Source organism: Lampris incognitus, chromosome 1 (genome assembly GCF_029633865.1).
Source record: "Lampris incognitus isolate fLamInc1 chromosome 1, fLamInc1.hap2, whole genome shotgun sequence".
Lineage (NCBI taxonomy): Eukaryota > Metazoa > Chordata > Actinopteri > Lampriformes > Lampridae > Lampris > Lampris incognitus.
The window spans coordinates 10,807,139-10,832,932 of NC_079211.1; the positions used below are offsets into that span (position 1 = coordinate 10,807,139).

The following is a 25,794-nucleotide window of genomic DNA, read 5'->3' on the forward strand; positions in this document are numbered from 1 at the left end:
GTTTCTCTCAATAAACGTTGTGTCCACATGACATGGCCATCTATGACATGGCCATCTATGACATGACATGGCCTGTGGATATCTATAGCTCTGACAACGACTCCAAGAGGATAAATTCTGAGTCTCATCACCAGCCAGTCAGACTAGCTTGGTCTAGTCAGAAAGGCACGAACTGAGGAAGCCTCTTGGATGAGAGGCGAAACGTCTTCACGGATATATCCCAAGTCCAGTTGCACTTGATCCAACTCCTTTGGATAACCATGACCTGGATGAATGAGAACATTCACAGACATGTCCACATGAAGTAATTCAGCTCTCTGGGGTTGGTATTTCTGTTATTGTTTCTATGAAACAGATTTAATCTTCAACTGTTCTCACCTCATGTCTAAGCAAGCTCAGAGGTACGCCTCTAACACTGGAAAAACAAACAAACACTTAAATAAAGAGCAAAATAACAATCATCATCATCATCACCGTATTTATTCAGTTGCTTCCGTGTCCTTAGTAACTGAAACATTACTTTTGAGATGACTGTTGAGTCTTTTTAAGATTCTTGAGTCTTCTGAGATGACAGAGTAATGGGTTGCAAATTCACAGATTTTAATGCTTTTAGATTGGCCCCAATCAGCCAGGCAGCCATTATCCAAACCGCTTATCCTGCTCAGGGTCGCGGGGATGCTGGAGCCTGTCCCAGCAGCCATTGGGCAGCAGGCGGGGAGACACCCTGGACAGGCCGCAAGGCCAACACACACACACACACACACCTAGGGACAATTTAGTATGACCGATTCACCTGACCTACGTGTCTTTGGACTGTGGGAGGAAACCGGAGCACCCGGAGGAAACCCACACAGACACAGGGAGAACATGCAAACCCCACACAGAGGACGACCCCCAAGGTTAGACTACCCCAGGTCTCAAACCCATGACCTTCTTGCTGTGGGACGACTGCGCTAACGCCACCATGCCGCCCTGGCCCCAATCAATCATCCGTCCATTATCTGAACCGCTTATCCTGCTCTCAGGGTCGCAGGGATGCCGGAGCCTATCCCAGCAGTCATTGGGCAGCAGGCGGGGAGACACCCTGGATAGGCTGCCAGGCCATCACACAGGGCCCACACACACACACACACACACACACACACACACGACTGATTCACCTGACCTACACGTGTTTGGACTGTGGGAGGAGACCAGAGCCTCCGGAGGAAACCCACGCAGACGCGGGGAGAACATGCAAACTCCACACAGAGGACGACCCGGGGTTACAATCCATCAGTCTTTATTTATATAGCACATTTCATACATTAAAATGCAATGCACGTTACAAGAAGTGAAAGTGCATAGATTAAAAGAAAGTAGTTATACTATATATCATAAAAGGAGAAGATGGAATAAAGACATAAATTAAAATAAAAATAAAATTGGGTTAAAGAACGTACAAAATAAACAAATTAATAAAAAACACAACTAAAGAATAATAAGATAAAAAATACTGTCCCGATTGCTGTTGCTACATTGTATGAACATTATATTCATACATCGTATGAATACAATTATATTCATACAGTGAATATGATATTCGTAATATGTTTTTATTTTTTATTTTGTTTCAATCATTTTCGTGGTTAATGTTTCTTGGTCAGCATTGGCTGTGTTAAATGTGCTTCACAAGCTTGGCTTCACAGTTACCTCAAGCAACGTACCCTGCCTCCTTATGCTTACACGTGTTGTCCACTGAGTGGCGCTCTAACGTCACTTTTCTACAGCCTGACCTCATTTTTTTCCCCAGTTTACATAGAAGCAAAAGGATTTACGACCAAAAAAAAAAATTAAATAAAAAAAATGTTGTAAAAATTTTTTAAAAATAATTTTACATTTAAAAGAAAGAAAAAAAGTATTTATGGCCACCGACAGGAAAAAAGAAAGAAAAGAAAGAAAGGTACCGGCCAAGTGAAAACTCCAGACAACTGCTTTCGTTTGAAATGTGCAGACTGCAGCTGGTACACGCGTGGTGGCCCATCTGGCGAGAGCACGAGCTCTTCTGACGCCGGGCCAGTTTGTTTCAGTTTGTTTTGTTTCATGTGGCAGAAAGAAAAGAGTCAACAAACAAAACAACTGCTCAATGCAGATTGTGCAGGTGGAGGGGGGGAGCATGTAGTACTCTCACGTAAAACTCAACCATCAATAGAAAACAATAACAAAACCAGAAGATCACACAATGTGAAGACCCAGTCCCTTCAAAGAGGCATACAAAATAAAAAGGAAGTACAAAAAAATACAACAATCAATCATAATTAATCATATTAAGACACTTTAGAATTGTTATGTATAGGCCTATTGTGTGTGTGTGTGTGTTTTTTTTTTCTTAACAAACTAAAGGTCGTACGTCAGCAACCATGCACCGTGGGGTAGCAACACATACAGGTTTCCCATCTAACCTGTCACAACACCGGTTGGTCTCACGGATTAGTCTCGCCTCTTCGGTTGAAGGTGGACTAATTAGTGTAATTATTTGCTGAGGTGAGTAGTACACAAAGCTTGTGTGCTAGTTTGGCACCCTGGGTGTGACGACGAGAATGTTCCTACACTTCCTGAAGGCATCGCACCACACTAACCTTCTGTTGTGCCCCCCCCATCCCCCCCCCCCCAAAATTTCTTCCTTTATGTCTGATCTGACAAAGTGGTGCCAGGAGAAAAACCTCTCTCTCTCTCTCAGCGTCGACAAAACCAAGGAGCTGATTGTGGACTACAGGAAGAGAGGGGGGGGGGGGGCTGGACCCCATCACCATCAACGGGACCGCTGTAGAGAGGGTCAAGAGCTTCAAGTTCCTCGGTGTCCACATGACCGAGGACCCTCACCTGGGGCGAAGACACCAGCCGTGTGGTGGAAAAAGGCACAGCAACGCCTCTTTCACCTCAGGCGACTGAAGAAGTTCGGCACGGGGCCCAGGATTCTACGGGCCTTCTTACAGAGCCACAACTGAGAGCGTCCCGACTGGATGCGTCACCGCCTGGCATGGGAACTGCCCACAACCGCAAAACGCTACAGAGGGTTGTGCAGACGGCCCGGGACACCAGTGGATGTGAGTTTCCCTCCGTCCAGGACATTACAATGGACGTTGTGTCAGTAAAGCCTGCAGGATTACCAAAGACCCCAGCCGCCCCGTCTGTGGACTGTTCCAGCTGCTACCATCAGGCAAGCGGTACCGCAGCCTCAAAGCCCGGACCAGTAGGCTCCAGAACAGCTTTTTCCACCAAGCAACCAGGCCTCTGAACAAAGAACATTGAAAGACACTAAGCCTGGTGCCGGACTGACTGGTACTGACCTGTGGTCTTCAGCGAATCATCAGTTTACACACACACACACACACACACACACACACACAGACGTAGCTTGGCATACACAAACACACACAAATATGCAAACAACTACACGCACATATGCATGTATTAAGGCTGGCCACACACACACAGCACCTTACATACACCACACACTATTTCATTATTATTACTGCTTTTTCTTGCTCTGCTTTGTTATTATTTTATCACTATTGTCGCTGCAGCGTTGAGGAGCCGAAACACAAGAATTTTACTCTCTTGTACTTTTATAATGAGACGTAACAAATAAAGAACGGTGGCGCAGGAGTTAGCGTGGTAGCCTCACGGCAAGAAGGCTCTGGGTTCGAGCCCCGGGGTAGTCCAACCCTGGGGGTCGTCCTCTGTGTGGAGTTTGCATGTCCCCCCCGTGTCTGCGTGGGTTTCCTCCAGGTGCTCCGGTTTCCTCCCACAGTCCAAAGACATGTAGGTCAGGTGAACTAAATTGCCCTTGTGGATGTGTGTGTGTGTGTGTGTGTGTGTGTGTGTGTGTGTGTGAGCCCAGTGATGGCCTGGCGGCCTGTCCAGGGTGTCTCTCAATTGCTGCCCAATGACTGCTGGGATAGGCTCCAGCATCCGTGGACCCTGAGCGCAGGATAAGCGGTTCGGTGGATGGGTGGACTCTTGAATCTTGATGACCATTGACCGACCATCTCTCTCTTTCGACCGTCTGATGCCTTCAGATCCCGTTTGTGACGCCTCCTGTTTTCCCTCGGACACAATCCCCACCCTCCTGGAGATTTATGCTATCGTTTAAAATTGCCTTTATACTGCCTGTTTTAGGCATCACTCTCATCACGTCTCTCGTCTTCTTTCTCTGTCTCTGTGCGTGAATACTGTGTCGAAGTCTGCCTCACCTCCTGTGCGCATGTCAGATCTATTCTCTCTGCAGCCCCCCCCCCCCCGCTGAGCAGAGCTGGTTCGTGGTGCAGGGTCACGCCGGCTCTTGACCTGCATCTGTTGCGTTCCTGGCGTTGCCTTGGATGGACACAGACTCACCAAAATCTGCTTTGCACTCTCTTTACAATTACATTACCTTTTAAATTGTCTGTGAATGTTCTCATTCATCCAGGTCACGGTTATCCAAAGGAGTTGAATCACGTGCAACTGGACTTGGAACTTTTAAATTCGCCAAATCTTAGGCATGTGTTCTACATTGCCTTGCTCTGTGTAATCGTTGCTATTTGTTGTGTATTTTGTGCAGTTGATCGATGTCTGTCCGTGCTGGAAAGGGGACCCTTCCTCTGTTGCTCTCCCGAAGGTTTCTCTCATATATGTGGAACCGGTTATTTTCTTGCCCGGTGCGGGATTCGATACGGCTGTACTGCGCCACAAGGCGACGCCACTAACCGCTCGGCTAAAGGGTCAGACCCGTTAGCTAGGGGCTAACGTGTCTTAGTAGTTTACAGTCGTCACCCTCCCCGGAAGCGCGCCTTGTTATTCCCGCGCTCCGAAGAGACTCCCGAGGATCTGCACACTTCCGGATCCCACCGCTGCCACCAATGTAAGCGGTTATTTTCTTGCCCGGTGCGGGATTCGATACGGGGTGTACTGCACCACAAGGCGACACCACTAACCGCTCGGCTGAAGGGTCAGACCCGTTAACTAGGGGTTAACGTGTCTTATTGGTAGGGTACATATGTTTTTCCTGATAAGGTTTTTCTTGTGGAGTTGTCCTCATCCGGGTTTAAGGTCCAAGGACAGGTGGTGTTGCGTATCGTGCAGATTGTAAAAGCCCTTCGGCCCTTCCTTGTGGAGCTGGGCTAAAACAAACAAACTCGACCTGACTCGACGTGGTCGCCTGCCTACCGTGGGTGTTTTCGTCATTAACCCCGGGCGGGCTGATTGACGCATGGCACGGCCGGTTGCGACGCCCCTCCCCTTTCCCGTCCGCACCCGGAAGTCGCCCGTCAGCCAGCGGAGCCAGGCAGCCAAAGCGGTCCCAGGGTCGGAGTTTACACGGCGGAAACACCGCGGCCGGTCTTCAGCGACGCGCTGTTTGTCGGATGTTTTTTTTTTTTACCCTCTTTTTTTCCCCTCCCTCCCCCCCCGCTGCTCCGAATCCGCTTGACGAAACTACTTTTTTTATTTATTTTTTTCTACCGGCGAGACGTCGGCTCCTTTCGTCCGCAACGGTTCGTTTTTTGAGTCAGTTGTAGCCGGGCTCGCTGGCTGAGTACCGTTACCCAGCGCAACAGTTGCCAACTTAAGCAAACTGTCGTAAAACTCGCCCAACTGTTGCTCCGAACCAAGCGAAATGGACTCCGAAACCAGCGGCTAGCGGGGAGCCGGCCGTTTTTACCCGGTCCTCGGTTACTTGTAACCGTTTTAATGTGGCTTCGGAGTCGGCGGCTGTAGGGACTGTTGAAGTCGCCCATGTATATGTTAACATATCGCCTCCGTCTGTATGAATTAGGGGTTGTTTTTTTTTTTTAAAAAGCCGCAAGTCAAGATGCCGGGGGACTCGTCGATGAGCTTCAGCTTTCTCAACAGGACGTGCAAGCTGGTCGTGCTCCTCTGTTTCCTCCACATATCGGTCACGTTGATTTTCTACGTGACGTCTCTGGACGTCCGATTCGCCTTTGTGCAACATCAGCAGTCGCGGAGGGTTTCCAGCTTTGCCAGAGCGAGTAACCTGACGTCGAGAGACGTCGTAGCCCCGAGGAGAGCCGCCACAGCCTCCTCGCCGGCGGAGGGAGGAGACACCCGGGATGAAGTGCCTGCCGCGGGCGGAGAGGAGGAGGAGAAGAAAGTGACAAATGCCAAGAAGCTGGAGCGCTGTCCCGACGCGTCGCCTCTGCTGAGTAAGCGGCTGACGTGTTCTCACTCATTGTAAAATGTACATTATGTTCCTTGTGTTGAGGGGGGGGGGGGCAAAAAGGGAAATGGCAGTGGAAAGGGGTTTTCAAAAAGAATCCCCCCCTCCCAGTAACGAGCACTCAGTACTCGGTCTGCTTGTTCTGCGGTCACATGACCAGTCGTGGTATTCATAATTCAGACAGCGTGGCTTAACAACTTGTTCTACAATGCAAATTCCCTATTTACTGCACGAGTTCTGATGTCTTCGTGCGGTGTGGGTGACGTCAGTCTCTAATGTGGCACTGGGTTCACTTGTCACACCTTTCCCAGCTAATGTTTCTTATCTATTACATGCACGTATTTGCCTTGCTTATCACTTGATATTACTCGCCGTCTAAACTAAAGCAAGTGGTTGTAATGAAAGGCAGGAATAGATATTGGGTTATACAATTGGGAGCATGCTGTACTGCTAGAGCTCACAGGCATTCATCATGAGAATAGAGGGGGATCATATTTAAGTTTCGCCCCCTGACTGTCAGAGAGCTTTACATGCAGAGATGGCTGCTGTCTTTGCCCTCCAGTTGCAGTAACTTTGAAATCTAATCGCCCACTCCTTGCTGTTTTACCAGCCTGGTGTTCAGAACAGTGCAGGGCCACCAAATGATGATGGTGGGGGGGGGGGGGGGTCTGTCATTCTTGCTAGTTCGCAAGTTCCCAGTCACAGCCAGAAGGCAACAGCATTTATTTGCTGTTTCGGGGGTTGGTTTTACAATTGTTCGATGGTGACCTCGGCTCACCTGCCGGTTCTGATGGATGACATGATGCATGTCATGACTACAGTGGTTGATGTAGTTCAGGAGAACTACTCATCACCTAAGAAGATATTTTGTGTTTGGAATTGGGAATGGCAAACACAATTTCATTGTGCTTTATGTAATCACAAAGGAAATCTTAATCTTGATAAATCCTACAGGTGGCAAAAGAAAAAGCTGTGAGGCTGGCAGCCAGTGTTTGCCAGGCATTTCTCAGGGGGAAAAAAAAACACTCCCTGAAAGTCGTCATACCTTGGGTAGGTTCCGCTAATGTAACCTTGGTCGTAAAACGATAGCTGATGTGTAGGGCTGATAAAACTTTTAGGCCAGGTCGAATGCAGTGCAACGTGACCACAGTAATTGAAGTTTACAGAGCTAACAGACGTGAGTTGGAAAGGGACAGTGGACGACGCTGACACCAGAACTTCCGATCCACCAGTTGGTCTTCCTGTGGTGCAGAGATGTTTATTATCAGTCTTGGGCTTAACTCCTCCCCATGACCTAAGATTTCATAGCAGTGTTGCTTCAGCTGGAACCCTCACTGTGGCAATCTGTGACCCCCCCCCCCCTCACACACACACACCTCCACCCCAAAAGCCCCTCGGGGCAAAGGGCAACAGTCTCTGGTGTTTAGCCTTTTCAAAGATTTGATTTTTGCTGGGTCATTAGAAGTGAATGTCGGCGTACACTGTGACCAGAGCGCCGGTTACTAGCACATGTGAGCAGGCGAGGTCAGTGTCATCTGTTGCTGGTTTGTCTGTAACTGACCAGTTTGTCCACTTATACAGTTTCCTGATAGATCTAAAGCCACCACCCCCCTCCCCCCCGAGCCTCGTGATCTAGGTTGCGTGGTTCTCTTTCAAACATCTAAAAAGTGTTTTGGTTAACAGGTGTGCGTGAGAGTCAGAGATGGAGAGAGACGATATAACAAGATTGTCACGCTGTAGTGTCCCGGAGGAAAAGGGAGAGTGTCTTGACGCACAAACACACGCATATACCTTTTAAGTGGTCTCCTGTATGTGTGTGAGAACCCACCTGTTGCATAAGGCAAGGAAAATTGATCTGTGTAGCACATTTCAGCAATAAGTAAATTCAAAGGGCTGTACATAAAACATGTATAGATAATAGATAATAAAAAGCTTTAAATGTGATTTCATAAAAGGCAGGGGCAAACAGAAAAGTCTTCAGCCTTTATTTAAAAGAACAGAGTTGCAGCAGACCTGCAGAGTTCTGGGAGTTTCAGTAAAAATATGAAAATGCAGATATACGCTGTATATAACAAATCATCACACAGATAGTTTTACTATGATTTGACGTCGACATTCTGTTTGTAAGCAGTACACACGTTTAGAGAAAAAAAGGTCGTCCTACAAGTTGGGCAGCCGTGGCCTCTGCAGGTTAGAGAACCGGGCTTGTGGCCGGAAGGTCGCCGGCTCGATCCCCGGACCCGCAGGGAAACGCGGGTGGGCGGAGTGAATGAATGGCACTGCCCCCTCCCTCAATACCCAGGGCTGACGTTCCCTTGAGCAAGGCACCTATCCCCCAAACCGACTGCTCAGTGGCCACCAGTGAAGACTGGTCGTACCGGGTGGCTCGCGGGTGTTGACTGCGTGGAATAGTGTGAATGTGCATCGGGCTGTTGCGAAAAAACAACGCACGTGCTCCGCATACTACCCTGGGTAAACAAAGGTTAAAAAGAAGTTGAAAACACAGACATGACAGACGATGAGCGCACCCATTCACCTTAAAAGACATAATACTGTGGGTCAGTAGGTCCACCTCTGTAGTCCTCCCGGCCTCCCTGTTTCCACCATAACCCTGCCTCCTGTGGTGAGACCCACTCAACTGTAGCTCCTGCTTGTCTAAACCCATTACCAACCGCAGAGCGCTGCTCTACCAGACACGCTTAGCAGTCAACCGGCCATCGTTCTCAGGTCCTATTCTCATGTATTGGAAAGGTTAAACATGGAAAGGGACTGGAGTCAGTAGGGTTGTACGATATTGTTTCGGAATCGACATCGCAGTAATACACGTGAGCAGTAGTGACATTGCATTGGATGCGACGTCAGGAAAATTGGGTCCGTCCTTCATGTTAGGCTAAAACTCTTATTACTTGATGGAAAATTGAATCTTGTAAGGTCTACTTTTTATGGCTACTCTCGAGGAAACTGTTCTAGCACATCTGACAAATTATGTAATTTAGTCTGATTTAATGGAGAATTGCCATATTTCCCCCTCTGAGAACATCCTAATCATTGCTAAGAGGAAATTCTTTTGCATGAAAATAGAAAATAAAAAATTATAACTGCTGGGATAGGCTGCAGCATCCCGCAACTCTACTCAGGATAAGCGGCTTAGATGATGAATGGATGGATATTAAAAATATTACATATATTAAAAATGTTTGAAATATTATCAAATGTTAAAAATATTAAAAATAACAAATCTTTTACATAAGCTTTATGTATAGCAGGTGAAAATATGGCACTTCTTTTTATTTCTTATTTAATATTGCAATATATAACACAAAACCCCCTCAAAAATATCTCAGTGTGGATATTTTTTTTCAACATTGTTCAGCCTTATGATGAATTCTGGGACACAGCAGGCAAATGTGTTTGGTGAGCTTTAGTGTGCGTTCACTGCTGTGCTCATCACCCATAACCCAGGTGTACCAGATGACAAGCTGGTGCGCCGAGAGTAGTGTGGGTGAAAACACAACCGAGAGAGTGTGGCTTTGGCTTTAGCGCCCGATTGGTGGTACGGGATGTCACGGGGCATTAGTGGTCACTGAACAGGTTCCATAGCTGCCTTTGATTTGATAAACCGTTAACTCAATCTCTTTTGTATGGCTGCTGCCTTGCGCTTGTGACTAGTGAGATTGATGGTACACTTGTGATGTTTTATGGCTATTTGAAACCTATTGGCTTATCATTTCCAGCACATGACTGGCTCCTGCATTTCCTGATACGCTCTGATGTCATCACCTCTCTCTCTGTCCAATTCAAGTAACCGCTCCCTCGAAAGGAAGGGGTTTTTACTGTTCCCGCTACTACTTACTGTTTTATTGTCCTTGATCCTTTGGTGGGAGTATCAGGCTGATAAATGGTGGACTTGTGGAATCCCACACGCCCATACCGAGAGTGAATCTTGTACATTACCGTCTCTCCCTCATCTTTTCTCTCACTTTTTCTTTGTTCTTCTCCCCTCCCACGTGCAGAGTTTCTTTAATCTTTATCCATTTATTTTTTAAATCTATGAATATATGCTTCCTGGACCCTGTCGAGATCATCTCCGTAGTTATTTTATCTCCAGTTTAAAGACTAAGGCAGCATAGTATTGAGTAAAGGAGGAGCCATTTTCAAGCCAGTATGGTGGCGTTCATCTGCTTGAACACATCTTTGAGAAAGACACTGTATTGTCCATCATTTCCACTGAGTTTAGGGCTTCTGCTCTGTTTTTCCCTGACCCCTGACCTCTGGGGTCGGGGGTGCAAGAGAAACAAGAATTTCGTTATACAGAGCTAAATAATAATAATGTGTTCTGCTCTTTCCTTCCGGTTTCCTTCCTGGTCCCAGTCGGCCCCCTGCGGGTAGAGTTCAGTTCCCCGGTCCCCAGCCTGGAACTGACCAGGAAGGAGAACCTCAACGTGCAGCCCGGTGGCCGGTACCAACCCAAAGACTGTATTGCCCTGCAGAAGGTGGCTCTTATCATCCCCTTTAGGAACCGTGACGAGCACCTGAAATACTGGCTGTACTATCTCCACCCCATCCTGCAGCGCCAGCAGCTAGACTACGGAGTCTATGTTATCAATCAGGTATGATATAATCCAACTAAACCTAGTTATGATAACTTTATATTTATTTATGTGTTGTTGATCACGATAGTGAGAATTTTAGAAGTAGCATAACAGTTTTCATTATTGGTTTTTAAAGCATCTAATGATACCAGGGGTGATAATGAAATCATAATAGAATCTTGCTTCTATTATCTTTTGTTTCTATACAAAGTTTCACATTTCAGATGAATGCAGCACAAAGTGCTCTTCACAACATAGCTACATGATGTGTATCAACGAGATGTTGTGACTGCATTTGTAAGGTCTGAAAGTTGGCTTAAAGCTCAGTAGGTTTCACATAACCAACAAGGTACACACAAATTGATGGACAATGCCTTTGTCAAAGTGAATTTGCTCAGCGTGGGAGGGAGGGTCTGTGATGTCATAATCTGGTGTGTCACAAAGCAGATGATTCCAGAGAAGAGGAGGTGACTCAAACCTCTCGTTAGTCGATGCACAAACTGACCAACAGCAAATATACTCATGAAAAGAAACTATAGGTCTTTCTGTTTTGGTAGAAGTAGAATAGTATGTGGCAACCAGATGCCAACACCCAAGTGGGTGTTGTGTTGAAAGTTTGACACTGAAATCTTTTTCTCTCTTTTTTTTTTTTACTGACATCTTTGTGCTCAGAGCTGTTTTGTCATTGAGTTTGACCTGAGTGTTTGCTTATTGTGTCACCCTTCAGGGACAGCACCTTTATTTATTCAAGTATTACTGTCAATAACGATGCCTTAATGTAGACATTTGTTGAACGTGCTCTGCCTGATGCCATGACGCATGGTTTGTTGGCTAAGTCTGCGCCTCTGGAATAAAACTTGCCCACTGAAAAAGGCTTTATCACTGACCCAGCAACACAAATACAAATATCTCCAACTTTAGTACTGCCATCAACTAATCTAACCTTAACACCACCATCCCCACTAACACAGCTGAAGTTAAACAACTACCAGTTTCTACTTCATTACTACTACTGCTGCTGCTACTACTACCGCCACTAAAATCAGAATCATCTCCTTGCACTTCTCCTTTGTGGTTTTTCTTCAAATTGTTTTTTTTGGTGCAAGGTTTCGTCTGAAGCCAAGCTGTCATAGATGCTTCGTCCAGGCTCCACTAGAGCTTTATAACTTTTCTCCCAGCCAGAGTAGGTCTGGACATATTTAAAAGAGTCTGTCTGCCTGCGTACCTTTGTATTACCCCTCATTGAGTGATATTAACTTAATAAGAAAAAAAAAACAAAAACAGCAGCAGCATATATCATGACATTTTCAGGAAAGGCGAGCAATGGTCCCTACATGAACTGATGAAATTTTGGAGGTAATTGGGTTAAAGTCACGAGAAAGGTCAAAACCTCTTTTCAGCCATAATGTTGTCAAAAAAAATTCCATTTCAAATTGACTGCAAAATGTTTGACTTTTTATTTCAAAGATATTTTCCAGTCCATTGCTCTGGTGAGAAATGCATTGTTTTGGAGATTGGTAGTGGTCAAGGGTCAAGGGATGTGAAGTTTTTTGTGCCCTTTATGACTTTTTACCATTCTGAAATGGAAAAAAATCTCTCATTTCTCGTTTAAATGTTGAAAGAGATTTGGCCACTGTCCTGGTATGGAGGTTTACCTAGAAGATGAGAGAGGAGAGTTGTACAGCAAGGCAGAGGCGGACAAGAAGCTACTTGCCTTTTCACGTTGTAAAACAGCTGCTAGTTGTGCTCACTGTAACATGTGGACCAAAGAGAAATGGAAGTCCCTGTTCAACCTTGGTCTTGAGTCCACTGATTGGATTTGTGCAATACATTTTACATGAAATAATATGTTAATAGTTCCCTTTATCCAAAATTCCTCATAAAATGTTAAGTAAGTACATATATAAAGTTCCTGCAAACCCCTTACCCCAGTAGTGTTGTGCACTGCTATATACAACCAATACTAATTGCCCCACTGTGATATGTGCTCCAGACAATGGAAGTAATCATACTCCCATTTAGTTGGCCATGCTGCTGACATGCACTCACTGGCCACTTTATTAGGTACACCTTGCTAGTACCGGGTTGGACCCCCTTTTGCCTTCAGAACTGCCTTAATACTTCATGGCATAGATTCAACAAGGTACTGGAACATTCCTCAGAGAGTTTGGTCCATATTGACATGATAGCATCACGCAGTTGCTTCAGATTTGTCGGCTGCACATCCATGATGCGAATCTCTCGGTCCACTACATCCCAAAGGTGCTCTATTGGATTGAGATCTGGTGACTGTGGAGGCCATTTGAGTACAGTGAACTCATTGTCATGTTCAAGAAACCAGTCTGAGATGATTCGAGCTTTATGACATGGCGCTTTATCCTGCTGGAAGTAGCCATCAGAGGATGGGAACACTGTGGTCATAAAGGGATGGACATGGTCAGAAACAATACTCAGGTAGGCTGTGGCGTTGACACGATGCTCAATTGGTACTAAGGGGCCCAAAGTGTGCCAAGAAAATATCCCCCACACCATTACACCACCACCACCAGCCTGAACCGTTGATACAAGGCAGGATGGATCCATGCTTTCATGTTGTTGACGTCAAATTCTGACCCTACCATCCGAAAGTCGCAGCAGAAATCGAGACTCATCAGACCAGGCAACGTTTTTCCAATCTTCTATTGTCCAATTTTGGTGAGCCTGTGCGAATTGTAGCCTCAGTTTCCTGTTCTTAGCTGACAGGAGTGGCACCCGGTGTGGTCTTCTGCTGCTGTAGCCCATCTGCCTCAAGGTTCGACGTGTTGTGCGTTCAGAGATGCTCTTCTGCATACCTCGGTTGTAATGAGTGGTTATTTGAGTTACTGTTGCCTTTCTATCAGCTCGAACCAGTCTGGCCATTCTCCTTTGACCTCTGGCATCAACAAGGCATTTTCGCCCACAGAACTGCCACTCACTGGATATTTTCTCTTTTTCGGACCATTCTCTGTAAACCCTAGAGATGGTTGTGCGTGAAAATCCCAGTAGATCAGCAGTTTCTGAAATACTCAGGCCAGCCCGTCTGGCACCAACAACCATGCCACGTTCAAAGTCACTTAAATCACCTTTCTTCCCCATTCTGATGCTCAGTTTGAACTGCAGCAGATCGTCTTGACCATGTCTACATGCCTAAATGCATTGAGTTGCTGCCATGTGATTGGCTGATTAGAAATTTGCGTTAACGAGCAGTTGGACAGGTGTGCCTAATAAAGTGGCCGGTGAGTGTATATGAGAGGATGGAGTTTACGTGCTAGTGTTATTTTTTTTTTTCTATTTAGTCTTAATCTTATTTATAGTCTTAGTCCTGTGTCCTTTGTAGTTTTTACCATATTTAGTCAACCTCACCCCGTTTTTGTTAAGTCAAGTTTTAGTCGACTAAAAGTCTGGTCATTTTAGTCTTATTTTAGTCAAAGAAAACCGTAACTATTTCAGTATCGTTTTAGTCAATAAAAACGGTTGACATCTTTTTTTTAGCCATCAGAATGTATATTGAACATTTCAGTCAATCTAGTCTAGCCAAAACCAATACATATATATATATATATATATATATATATATATATATATATATATATATTTTTATTTTTTTTTTTTTTTTTGGGTCATTTAAGTCACCTACAAAGCCCAATTCCAATGAAGTTGGGACGTTGTGTAAAACGTAAATAAAAACAGAATACAATGATTTGCAAATCCTTTTCGACCTATATTCAATTGAATACACTACAAAGACAAGATATTTAATGTTCAAACTGATAAACTTTATTGTTTTTTACAAATATTCACTCATTTTGAATTTGATGCCTGCAACACATTCCAAAAAAGCTGGGGCAGGGGCATGTTCACCACTGTGTTACATCACCTTTCCTTTTAACAACACTCAATAAGCGTTTGGGAACTGAGGACACTAATTGTTGAAGCTTTGTAGGTGGAATTCTTTCCCATTCTTGCTTGATGTACGACTTCAGTTGCTCAACAGTCCGGGGTCTCCGTTGTCGTATTTTGCACTTCATAATGCGCCACACATTTTCAGTGGGAGACAGGTCTGGACTGCAGGCAGGCCAGTCTAGTACCTGCACTCTTTTACTACGAAGCCACGCTGTTGCAACACGTGCAGAATGTGGCTTGGCTTGTCTTGCTGAAATAAGCTGGGACGTCCCTGAAATGGCAGCATATGTTGCTCCAAAACCTGTATGTACCTTTCAGCATTAATCGTGCCTTCACAGATGTGTAAGTTATCCATGCTGTGGGCACTAACACACCCCCATACCATCACAGATGCTGGCTTTTGGACTTGACGCTGATAACAATCTGCATGGTCCTTTTCCTTTTTATGTGCAGAGATTTCTCCGGATTCTCCGAATCTTTTGATGATACTATGGACTGTAGATGATGAAATCCCTAGATTCCCTGCAATTGTACGTTGAGAAACGTTGTTCTTAAACTGTTGGACTATTTGCTCATGCAGTTGTTCACAAAGTGGTGAACCTCGCCCCATCCTTGCTTGTGAACGACTGAGCTTTTCGGGGATGCTCCTTTTATACCCAATCGTGACACTCACCTGTTTCCAATTAACCTGTTCACCTGTGGAATGTTCCAAACAGGTGTTTTTTGAGCATTCCTCAACTTTCCCAGTCTTTTGTTGCCCCTGTCCCAGCTTCTTTGCAACGTGTTGCAGGCATCAAATTCAAAATGAGTAAATATTTGCAAAAAACAATAAAGTTTATCAATATCTTCTCTTTGTAGTGTATTCATTGAATATAGGTCGAAAAGGATTTGCAAATCATTGTATTCTGTTTTTATTCGCATTTTACACAACGTCCCAACTTCACTGGAATTGGGGTTTGTATTTCACGTAAGATTTTATCTTATCATTAGCCAATTAAAAACACAGGCTATAAAACACAGCCTGCATAATGTAACACCACGCCTTACTAGCTGGTTTAATGTTTAAAAACAACAACGAACGTTACGACCAAGACGTTTACCTACCTCGATTTGTTTGTGGTGAAATATGCTACACTAAATAAACTGGACGGTTAAAACAACACTAATGGCAATTTAAAATTTTAGCTCCACTTTAGAGTTTTAGCTAGCTAGCTTACTTTGTTGTACTTTGCCCCCCCCCCCCCCTAATGGGAGCAGCCAAAAGTAATGTAGTAGAAGTAGCTCTGCCGAAAAGTTTTAGCTAGCTAGCTTACTTCATTGTATTTTCCATCCATCCAGTATCCGAACTGCTTATCCTGCTCTCAAGGTCGCGGGGATGCTGGAGCCTATCCCAGCAGTCATTGGGCGGCAGGTGGGGAGACACCCTGGGCAGGCCGCCAGGCCATCACGCAGGGCTGACATATACACACACACACACACACACACACATATTCATACCTAGGGACAATCTAGTATGGCCGATTCACCTGACCTACATGTCTTTAGACTGTGGGAGGAAACCGGAGCACCTGGAGGAAACCCACGCAGACATGGGGATAACATGCAAACTCCACACAGAGGACGACCCGGGATGACCCCCAAAGTTGGACTATCCCCGGGCTCGAACCCAGAACCTTCTTGCTGTGAGGCGACCATGCTAACCACTGCGCCACCGTGCCGCCCACACCTGCCGTGTCGTTGTATTTTATCTCACGTTATTATTGATGCCTCATTCGTCTGTCTCATGAAAGCGGCGCCAGACCTGGTAGCATCAGCACAGAGGGTTCGTTTGTTTTAAAACCAGCGTAGTAGGAGTAACTGGTGGTTTGTTGGGCGCTCATTGTTAACACTAACAGCTGTCTCTGTGTCTCGTACAGGGATACAATGTTCAAACGGAAATCAAAAGGCGTACAAAAAGGCGCTATAGCAGAAACTGGGGCAGGAAGCCAGTCTGAGCTACTAACACCTGGAAAGGGACTGAAAGTAAATTTAGAAAAAAGGGAAAAAAACATCGATAATATTTTGTCTCTTCTTTTTTTGTCAACGAAAATATAGTGATTTTGGTAAAGTTTTTATTTGTTAAAATACATTTTTGTCTCGTCTTTTTTCGTCGACAATATTGCACGTTGACAGTCAGTGTTTAATAACGCCAGCACCGCCTCGTCGTCGTCACGTCATTGTCACGTCTTAGTCATGGAAAAAAAAAGCTTGTTGACGAACATATTTAGTCATAGTTTTTTGTTAATTAAATTAACACCAGTTTATACAAAATTTCCAACACGAAACAGGGATGTTTCATCTGCGTCTTTCTCAAACGACTATGACGAGATTCCAATGAGTAGATTTAAGTAGAATCTTTCAGAGTTTGGGTTCTGAATGGAAATGTATCTAAAATAAAACATTTTTAAAAGCGTTTATATTTGTGCTGTTTTAGTGCTTAATACTGAATTTTGGTCTTGATCCTCCCCTGAAAAGTCGTGACAGGCACAGGTGGAGCCTGAGGACTTTGGGGACGGCCGGGCCGAGTGCTGTAAAAACTGTACTCGCCCAGATAATTTAGTTAATGCAATTTTCAAGTTTAAATGCCAAAAATCTCCCCACATAGCTAACACTCACTTTTTTTCCATCATAATTTGTTGCTGGAAGAGTTCTTCAGTGTTGGAGGAATATTTGCTTAAAACCTATACAGAGGTTGTCGCCTCTGTTTACATGGGTCCTTGCTTAATGGTAACTGTATTTTATCCATGTGCTGTGCAAGACCTGCCAATAAGCGCATCGATTAATTGGTCAGGGAGTGTTGATTGGTTGACTGATTGCGTTTGATATGGTGATTGATTTTGTGTTGACAGCCAATAAATATATTATGCACTTTTTTTCCTTTCTTTTTTTTTTTGCTCCTTTTTGTATGGCAGTAGATTTATCACCAACTAGATAGGTTAGTGCTTTCTTTCCAGAGCTCGCACCTCTAAACCTTGAGCCAGCGGGCAAGCTTTATTTCTAGCCTTGCTGGCCGGTTTCAGGACAAGAATGGTTGTGGTGATGTGTATCACTTACTCTGTTGATAATATAGTCTAGAAGCAGTCCTCAGAATTCATTAACAAGCATGGTGAGGAATACAGTGCATCCGGAAAGTATTCACGACAATGACCCTAAGCACACAGCCAAGACAACGAAGGAGTGGCTTCGGGACAAGTCTGTGAATGTCCTTGAGTGGCCCAGCCAGAGCCCAGACTTGAACCCCATTGAACATCTCTGGAAAGACCTGAAAATAGCTGTGCAGCGACGCTCCCCATCTAACCTTACAGGAATGAGAGGATCTGCAGAGAAGTATGGGAGAAATACCCCAAATATAGGTGTGCCAAGCTTGTAGCTTCATACACAAGAAGACTTGAGGCTGTAATCGCTGCCAAGGGTGCCTCAACCAAGTACTGAGTAAAGGGTGTGAATACTTATGTACATGCAATATTTCAGTTTTTTATTTTTAATAAATTTGCAAAGATTTCTACAAAACCTTTTTCACTTTGTCATTATGGGGTATTGTGTGTAGATTGATGAGGAAAAAAAAGGAATTCAATCCATTTTGGAATAAGGCTGTAACATAACAAAATGTGGGGAAAGTGAAGGGGTGTGAATACTTTACGGATGCACTGTACCTGCCTCAAATTATGAAGTTTTGTGTCTGTTGCAATACCGCAAGACAGAATTTTCCCTTTTGCAACTGTTATTGTGCTTTGTTATTACACAGCTCAGGGAGAAAAGATGAGAGATTAACAACAAAGAAAATGCATGAAATGACTTGTTCTGTCTCTGCTCTGATCCTCTACCAGGTCCAGATCCTATCCCCTGATTGACAGTTAATTCTTGTGTGTTCGATTGCTGTCGATACTCACTCTTTTTTTCCTCTCTTTTGTGTCCTTCCTTGTCCTTCCTTTCCTCCCTTGTTATTTTTTGATTTCTTCCTTACCCTGCTTCCCTTGCTCATACTGCCATCCCCTTGCATGTCAGGCATTTCTGGCCAATGGCTGTGATCGCTGGAGGAGGTGAGATCCACCACTTGCTTGCTCTTGGCCAATAGCGGGACCCGTTGGCCCAGGGGTCTACTGGTAATATGGGCTTGTTTCTTTTCTCTCTCTCTTTCTACTTCTCTTTCAGGGCTTAGATGCAGAACTTTGACCATCATCATGCAGGTCCAGACAAGATGGCTCACAAACTCATATTTACAGTGCTTCTACATATTTCCTATGCATCCAGCAACACATTTTTCTATGCATCCAGCAAATTCTTGTGAGACAGGGGAAAAAAAATCGTTGGGTGTGAGTTCTTCGTGTGGTCGAAAGTATGATTCTTCATTCAATTTAACATTCTCTCTACGCGTTCCACATTCTCTCTGCACAGATTTTTCAGTGATATTAATGGAAGAGATGACACAGTCTACCATAGCCAATGAAAGAAATATACCCTGACAGACAGTGGCCTTGCTGGTCTGCTGCATGTCTGTAAAGTTGCTCGTGGTGGGTTAACACCCTTGCTGCCTTGAGGTCTAGGCCTAATCCAAGCTGGACTCCTGCGTGCCGCTTCCCTCTTGGTTTTCCTACTGTCTCAATAGAAAACATATACTGAGGGGGTCTGACTGCCCTATCAGGATGACGTGCACTGACAGGGGTGACGGCACCTGTAGTACACCTAAAATAAAGCCTACAGTGGCTTCTACTTGTTTTTTTGTCCCCCCCCCCCAAATAACTCAGGGTTCATATTCACAGTAGGCCGAACTCGATACGAAAGAACGTTGACTACACGTGTGCGTTGCCTAGCAGCGTCTTTATCTGCTACTTCCTGTTTCCTGTAAGAAGCCAACCACCTGGCATGGAAACCTGGAAAGCCACTGTTGGCATATATTTAATCTGCATTAGCTTGACTAAAGTCCCCTGAGGCTTTTGTTCCTGTGCTCTATAAAATAAAACGCATCACTTTCAATAAGATGCTTTATGTAATGTTTGCAGTGATGTAATGTACAAGTGAAAACTTTCCAGTTAGCTGTTGTGTAATCAGTAGTTCTTGGGTGTGGTTCAGGATCATATCTCTTTAATGGGAAAAAAATTGTACAGTTTTGGGTCATATAGTACTATCAAACAAAGAGCCTTTTCACTTAAAACAAGCAGATAAAACCGGTGCAAGGTGAGCTGTTGTTGAGCCCATTATGTCTGGCTGAAAGACACAGAACACTGCAGTGAGTCATCCCATGTCCCTTAAGGTGGATTCCCCCTGTTATTCATTCACACGAGGCTGAAACAGGAAACAGATAGAGGAGAGGAAACAAACCAGGCATTGAAAAACGAGCCCCGACTTTCTCAAGGCCAGAGGGGCTCTTCTGATCTCCGAAGGGCGAATAATTTTTACTCTGCACGCAAACTCTTGGAAGGCCCGACGATGCATTTTTTCCTTGCCGAGTAAAGGAAAATATCGGGAGAAATATCTTTTCCTTTCTTTGGGGCTATGGATGTGTTCTGTCTGAGCTTTCCTTTTCCTTCAGGGTTGCAGAATGGGTGCAGTACAGCAGCCCTCTACTTGCCTGTGAGTGTTGTTGTGTGCTTTGAGTCTTCAGTCACTCATCCCTACTAAAAAGCATACTCTCTGAACCCAAACCTATCAGCAAAGGCTAACAGCCTCAGTAAAAACCAGGTTCCTTAAATCTCTAAAGCCAGATCACATTCTCCCTCATGCACTTCGTATCGTCTGTCATCACTATGATCTGGGCAAAACATCGAGCCCTCTCTTCATTTCCCTGATAAACTGGATTCTTTATTTTTTCCTTATTTAGCATGGTAATTAACGCACCAGGAAGCTTAGAAATACCTGAAGTTAATTCTCAGATAAACCCGCGTTGCCCTGGAATCCTTTGCTTGAGTCGATAATAACAGGATGTCTTCCCTCTCCAGAACCTGGACTGCCACTCGGAGAGGCCCTTTTGGATTTGAAGTGGTTTAAAGCTTTACTTGGACAGCATTTATAAAAACCTGCGGCCCACTTTTAGGCTGTGCCTCAGCCTGTTACATGGAGCTTCCATGTTTGAGTCCAGAGAAAACAACAGCATAGAGAATTTTTAAAAGCTTCACTAGACTGTCTTAAGTAATCAGGTTTTTTTTCTCCGAAAACTACAGCATCCTCCTACTGAAATGCCAAACTCATTCTGAATGTATTCAATAGACTACATCATTTACTTAATTTAAAATAAATGTATGAAATAACTACTTGGAGCGTGAAAAATACAGCATGGAGAAAAGTACTTGCCCTTAAAATAATGCTAAGATGCACATTTCCCCCCTTTAAACTCCCTCCTGCAAAAGAAGGTGCAGTCAGTTTTTGTACTGAAGTTCTGTCTATCAAACCTGCCTCACCACTTCTTTTTTTTTTGATGGCACATTGATGTATTTGCTCAGTCTGAAGAGTATTGCCTGAGGTTTTGAGCAGCGGTAATAAGTTTAGTTTGCATTAGTTTATGTCATTAAACAACAAATGAGGGCTTAAATCAGAGTTGTGACGGGCCACCAAAGTTGAGCCCACCATACTTTCCATGTACAAAAGCCTCTCCAGAAGCCCGTGTGAATGAGGGTCAAACGTAGCTGATCTGTGTTTTCTTTTTGCTGTTGTTTTTTTTTTTTTAAATCTCTGGAGAAGGACGGGAGCGAGACGTTCAACCGAGCCAAGCTGCTAAACGTGGGCTACATGGAAGCTCTGAAGGAGTACGACTACAACTGCTTCATCTTCAGTGACGTGGACCTCATCCCCATGGATGACCGCAACATCTACAAGTGTTTCAGCCAGCCCCGCCACCTCTCCGTGTCCATGGACAAGTTCGGCTTCAAGTAAGGCGACGGCTTGGCAGCATCGCCTCTCTCTTTGTCTTGCTCTTTTTTTTCCCCCCTCTTCATTCTCTCTTGTGATGGTTGAAAGCATTAGAGTGTGTTGCCCTTACAGTGAGCTTATCACAGATGGAGGAAAGGCTCTTTATTACAATCTCGGCCATGTGACACAGATTCCATGGCATCCAATAGGACTAGGATTCTTTTAGTTTGGCTGAAAGCTTTTATTTACCTAGTTGGTTGTTCTATTTAATCTTCCTTTAATTGGACTAATGTTCCATTTTCAAGGGAAAGCATCCTAAGAATTCAGCATCATTACATTAGAAACACAAAAGCTCCAACACATAATTTTTTGTTGTTGATTTTTTCCCCCCCTTTTCTCCCCATTTGTCAGTTGTACCCATCCAAATACCCCACTCTTCCATGCCATCCCGGTTGCTGCTGCACCTCCCCTGCCTATCCGGGGAGGGCTGCAGACTACCACATGCCTCCGATACATGTGGAGTCGCCAGCCACTTCTTTTCACCTGACAGTAAAGGTGGTAAAGTTTTCTAGGCCACCATGATTTTATTCACCAGTCTAAATACTTATGCCCCCCCCCCCTTCTCCCCAATTGTACTTTGGCGAATTACCCCAGTCTTCCAAGCCGTCTCGGTCGCTGCTCCACCCCTTCTGCCGATCCGGGGAGGGCTGCAGACTACCACATGCCTCCTCCGATACATGTGGAGTCGCCAGCCGCTTCTTTTCACCTGACAGTGAGGAGTTTCGCTGGGGGGGGACGTAGCGCATGGGAGGATCACGCTATTCCCCCCCAGTTCCCCCTCCCCCCCCGAACAGGTGCCCCGATCAACCAGAGGAGGCGCTAATGCAGCGACCAGGACACATCCCCACATCCGGCTTCCCACCCACAGACATGGCCGATTGCGTCTGTAGGGACGCCCGACCAAGCCGGAGGTAACATGGGGACCTGAACCGGCCATCCCCATGTTGGTAGCCAACGGAATAGACCGCCATGCCACCCGGACACCCCTCCAATACATAAAATTATAAAAAAATCACCAAGGCCATGAAAAAAATCCAATGCTTTGGAAAAGCATTGGCTTTTGGACAAGCATTGGGTGGAAAAAAAAATCCAATATTGTCCAAAGACAACTTTCAGTAATGTACATCGAACGTACTCCAATAGGAATCCCAGTGAAGTAAGAACAAAGTTCAAATTTCATGGTTACTCAGAGGCACTAGTCCAGTAACACACCAGCAGGATCAGAGTCACCCACAGACACAGTTAGTCAAACACTGATTATACAAATATGCGAAGTAAGGACACACAGGCACTCATACTACGCTACGGACCAATCTATTGTGGTATTCTGTGGACGGACTTTGTGAATACACTGCATCTGTCAAAATATGTATTTTATTACCAAAATTGGCTTGTCAGCAGCTGCATTGTGTTAAACCTTGCAGAACAAAAGACCTATGTAGAAATGAAATGTTCTACCGACAACAATCTTAAGTTTTATGGGGCCATAATAAATATTCCAAAATCTTCTAGTGGGACTTTTCTCTCTGCTTCTGTTTCTGTACTCAAAGAATGAGCACATCTGCTCATGGTTTGTGTCAGATTGATCTTTTTAGTCCAAGGGGAGTTTCGGATTCCACCATCATCTACCACATTGACATGCATGCAGAGAGCATTGCTGACTAGGTACTGTGGTATTTTGAGTAGTGCCATTGTCCCCATACACTTAAGGCTGGGTTTTGAGGAGAGATTACCTTGAGTTAAAGGCCTGGAAGCTGAAAGGACTGTACCTGTTAACCTGATATGATCCTTAACGACTGGGGCAGCCATGTTTGTAACAGTTTTGATTTTTTCTTTCTTTTTTTTTTCTTCCCCTTTTTCTCCCCAATTGTATCCGGCTAATTACCCCACTCTTCCAAGCTGTCCCGGTCTCTGCTCCACCCCCACTGCCGATCTGGGGAGGGCTGCAGACTACCACATGCCTCCCCCGATACATGTGGAGTTGCCAGCTGTTTCTTTTCACCTGACAGTGAGGAGTTTCACCAGGGGGATGTAGCACGTGGGACGATCACGCTATTCCCCCCCAGTTCCCCCTCCCCTCTGAACAGGCGCCCCGACCGACCAGAGGAGGCGCCAGTGCAGTGACCAGGACACATACCCACTTCCGGCTTCCCACCCACAGACACGGCCAATTGTGTCTGTAGGGATGCCTGAACAATTGATTTTTTTTTTTTTTGTTCCTGAATAAAGTCTATATGCATAACAGACTAATAACTTAAGTGGAAAACTAACCACTGGTTAACTTGTATGAAAACTGACATTTTCATACAAATTATTTACTACTATCAAAAATTCCTCTCTCGGGTGCAATATACAATATTCTAGTAATGGTGCACCACTAGTAGAATGAAAGACAAAGACCTCCTTGAGCTGAATGAGAGCAGCTGAAATGAGAGTCCTCCGTAGTGTGTCTCGGCTCAGCCTTAGAGATAGGTTGAGGAGCTCAGACATCCGGAGGGAGCTTGGAGTAGAGCCGCTGCTCCTTCGCGTCGAAAGGAGCCAGTTGAGGTGGTTCGGGCATCTGATTAGGATGCCCCCTGGGCGCCTTCCTTTGGAGGTTTTCCGGGCACGTTCAACTGGGAGGGGGCCCCGGAGTAGACCCAGAACTCACTGGAGGGGGACTACATGTCCGATTTGGCCTGGGAACACCTTGGGATCCCCCAGGAGGAGCTCGAGGGCGTTGCTGGGGTGAGGGACATTGGAGTGCCCTACTTATCTTGCTGCTACCGCGACTCGACCCCGGAGAAGCGGCTGATGATGAGATGAGATAAGAGATGAGCTGAATGAGGTTTTTTTTTAATTATTTGCTGAGATTAAACAGCAATCAAGGAAAGCTAGCACAGAATCCTTAGCATTGTTGTCAATGCACTGGTAGCTCAGTGGCTCTGTCGTTAAAAGAACAAAGTTAGAAAGCACTGCTAGCTTGAAAGTTCTGCACAAGCTAGGTATCATATAGGGGGGTTTGCAAACACAGTGCTGTAAAAGGCTGCAAGCAAAAATGGCATTTAAAATGTCTCATCATTAATTTGATTTTGAATGAAACTTTCAGAATCATCCTTATTTGGCCATGTATGTTTACACATACACGGAATTTGACTCTGGTTTAGTGGATCTCAATCTACTTACACAGAATAACAACACAACAATCTTCAGGATATATACAAAGCATGACTTTATACAGGTGATTCAGGAAGGCAATAGTGCAATGGTGCAGAGTGCAAAGATGCTGGAATAAATATGTTAGCAGGCAGGTGGACATGACAGAATATGTATGTATATGCACAATATACAGTATATACTGCATGCTTAGATTTATTATGACAATGTTAAGTGTTCATCAGAGTGATGGCTTGCAGAAAGAAACTTTTTATATTTTGTTGTTTTGGGGTACAGTGCTCTGTAGCGCCTACCAGAGGTGAGGAGGTGGAACAGGTTGTGACCAGGGTGTGATGGGTCTGCAGTGATGTTGCCTGCCCATTTCCTGACTCTGGAGACGTATAAGTCCTGAATGGAGGGCATGTTGGCACCAGTGATTTTCTCTGCAGACCTAACTGTCCATTGTAGTCTGTCCCTGTCCTGTTTGGTGGCCGATCCAAACCAGACAGTGATGGATGCACAGGGGACAGACTGGATTATTGCAATGTAGAACTGAATCAGCAGTTCCTGGGGTGGGCTGAACTTCCTGAGCTGGTGGAGAAAGTACATCCTCTGCTGGGCCTTTTTGATAATTGTGTGTATTGGATGCCCACCTTAGGTCCTGGGAGATTGTGGATCTCAGAAACCTGAAGGTTTCCACAGCAGACACATTGCTGTTGAGTATAGTGTGGGGGGGCTGCGTTAGGGGTCTCCTCCTGAAGTCCACTGTCATCTCCACTGTTTTGAGAGCATGTTCAGCTCCAGGTTGTTATGGCCGCACCAGAGGGCCAGCTGATCAACCTCCTGTCTGTATGCAGACTCGTCACCATCCTGGATGAGGCCGATGATGGTTGTTTCATTGTCATTTCATCTATACCTTTGGTACGGTAGCACTCTCTGAAGGTTCCCAATGGACTCTCTGAGCCCAGTATGACAGGATGCAGTGCACTTTCAGCTAATAGTGAAATA

The 25,794-nt window shown here is 45.0% G+C and overlaps 1 protein-coding gene across 2 annotated transcripts in view; it reads left to right on the forward strand.

Annotated features, from left to right (window-relative positions):
- The first annotated feature begins 5,365 nt into the window (after positions 1–5,365).
- b4galt1l (DP-Gal:betaGlcNAc beta 1,4- galactosyltransferase, polypeptide 1, like) overlaps positions 5,366–25,794 on the forward strand; it is a 50,411-nt gene continuing 29,982 nt past the window's right edge. Inside the window, exons 1-3 of one of the 2 annotated variants that reach the window (XM_056298661.1) lie at positions 5,366–6,182; positions 10,568–10,806; positions 21,421–21,611. In XM_056298661.1, the coding sequence (XP_056154636.1) occupies positions 5,831–6,182; positions 10,568–10,806; positions 21,421–21,611 (782 nt within the window). In that variant the 5' untranslated portion in view covers positions 5,366–5,830. The remainder of the gene's footprint in view (positions 6,183–10,567; positions 10,807–21,420; positions 21,612–25,794) is intronic. The other variant, XM_056298736.1, reaches the window with a different exon arrangement.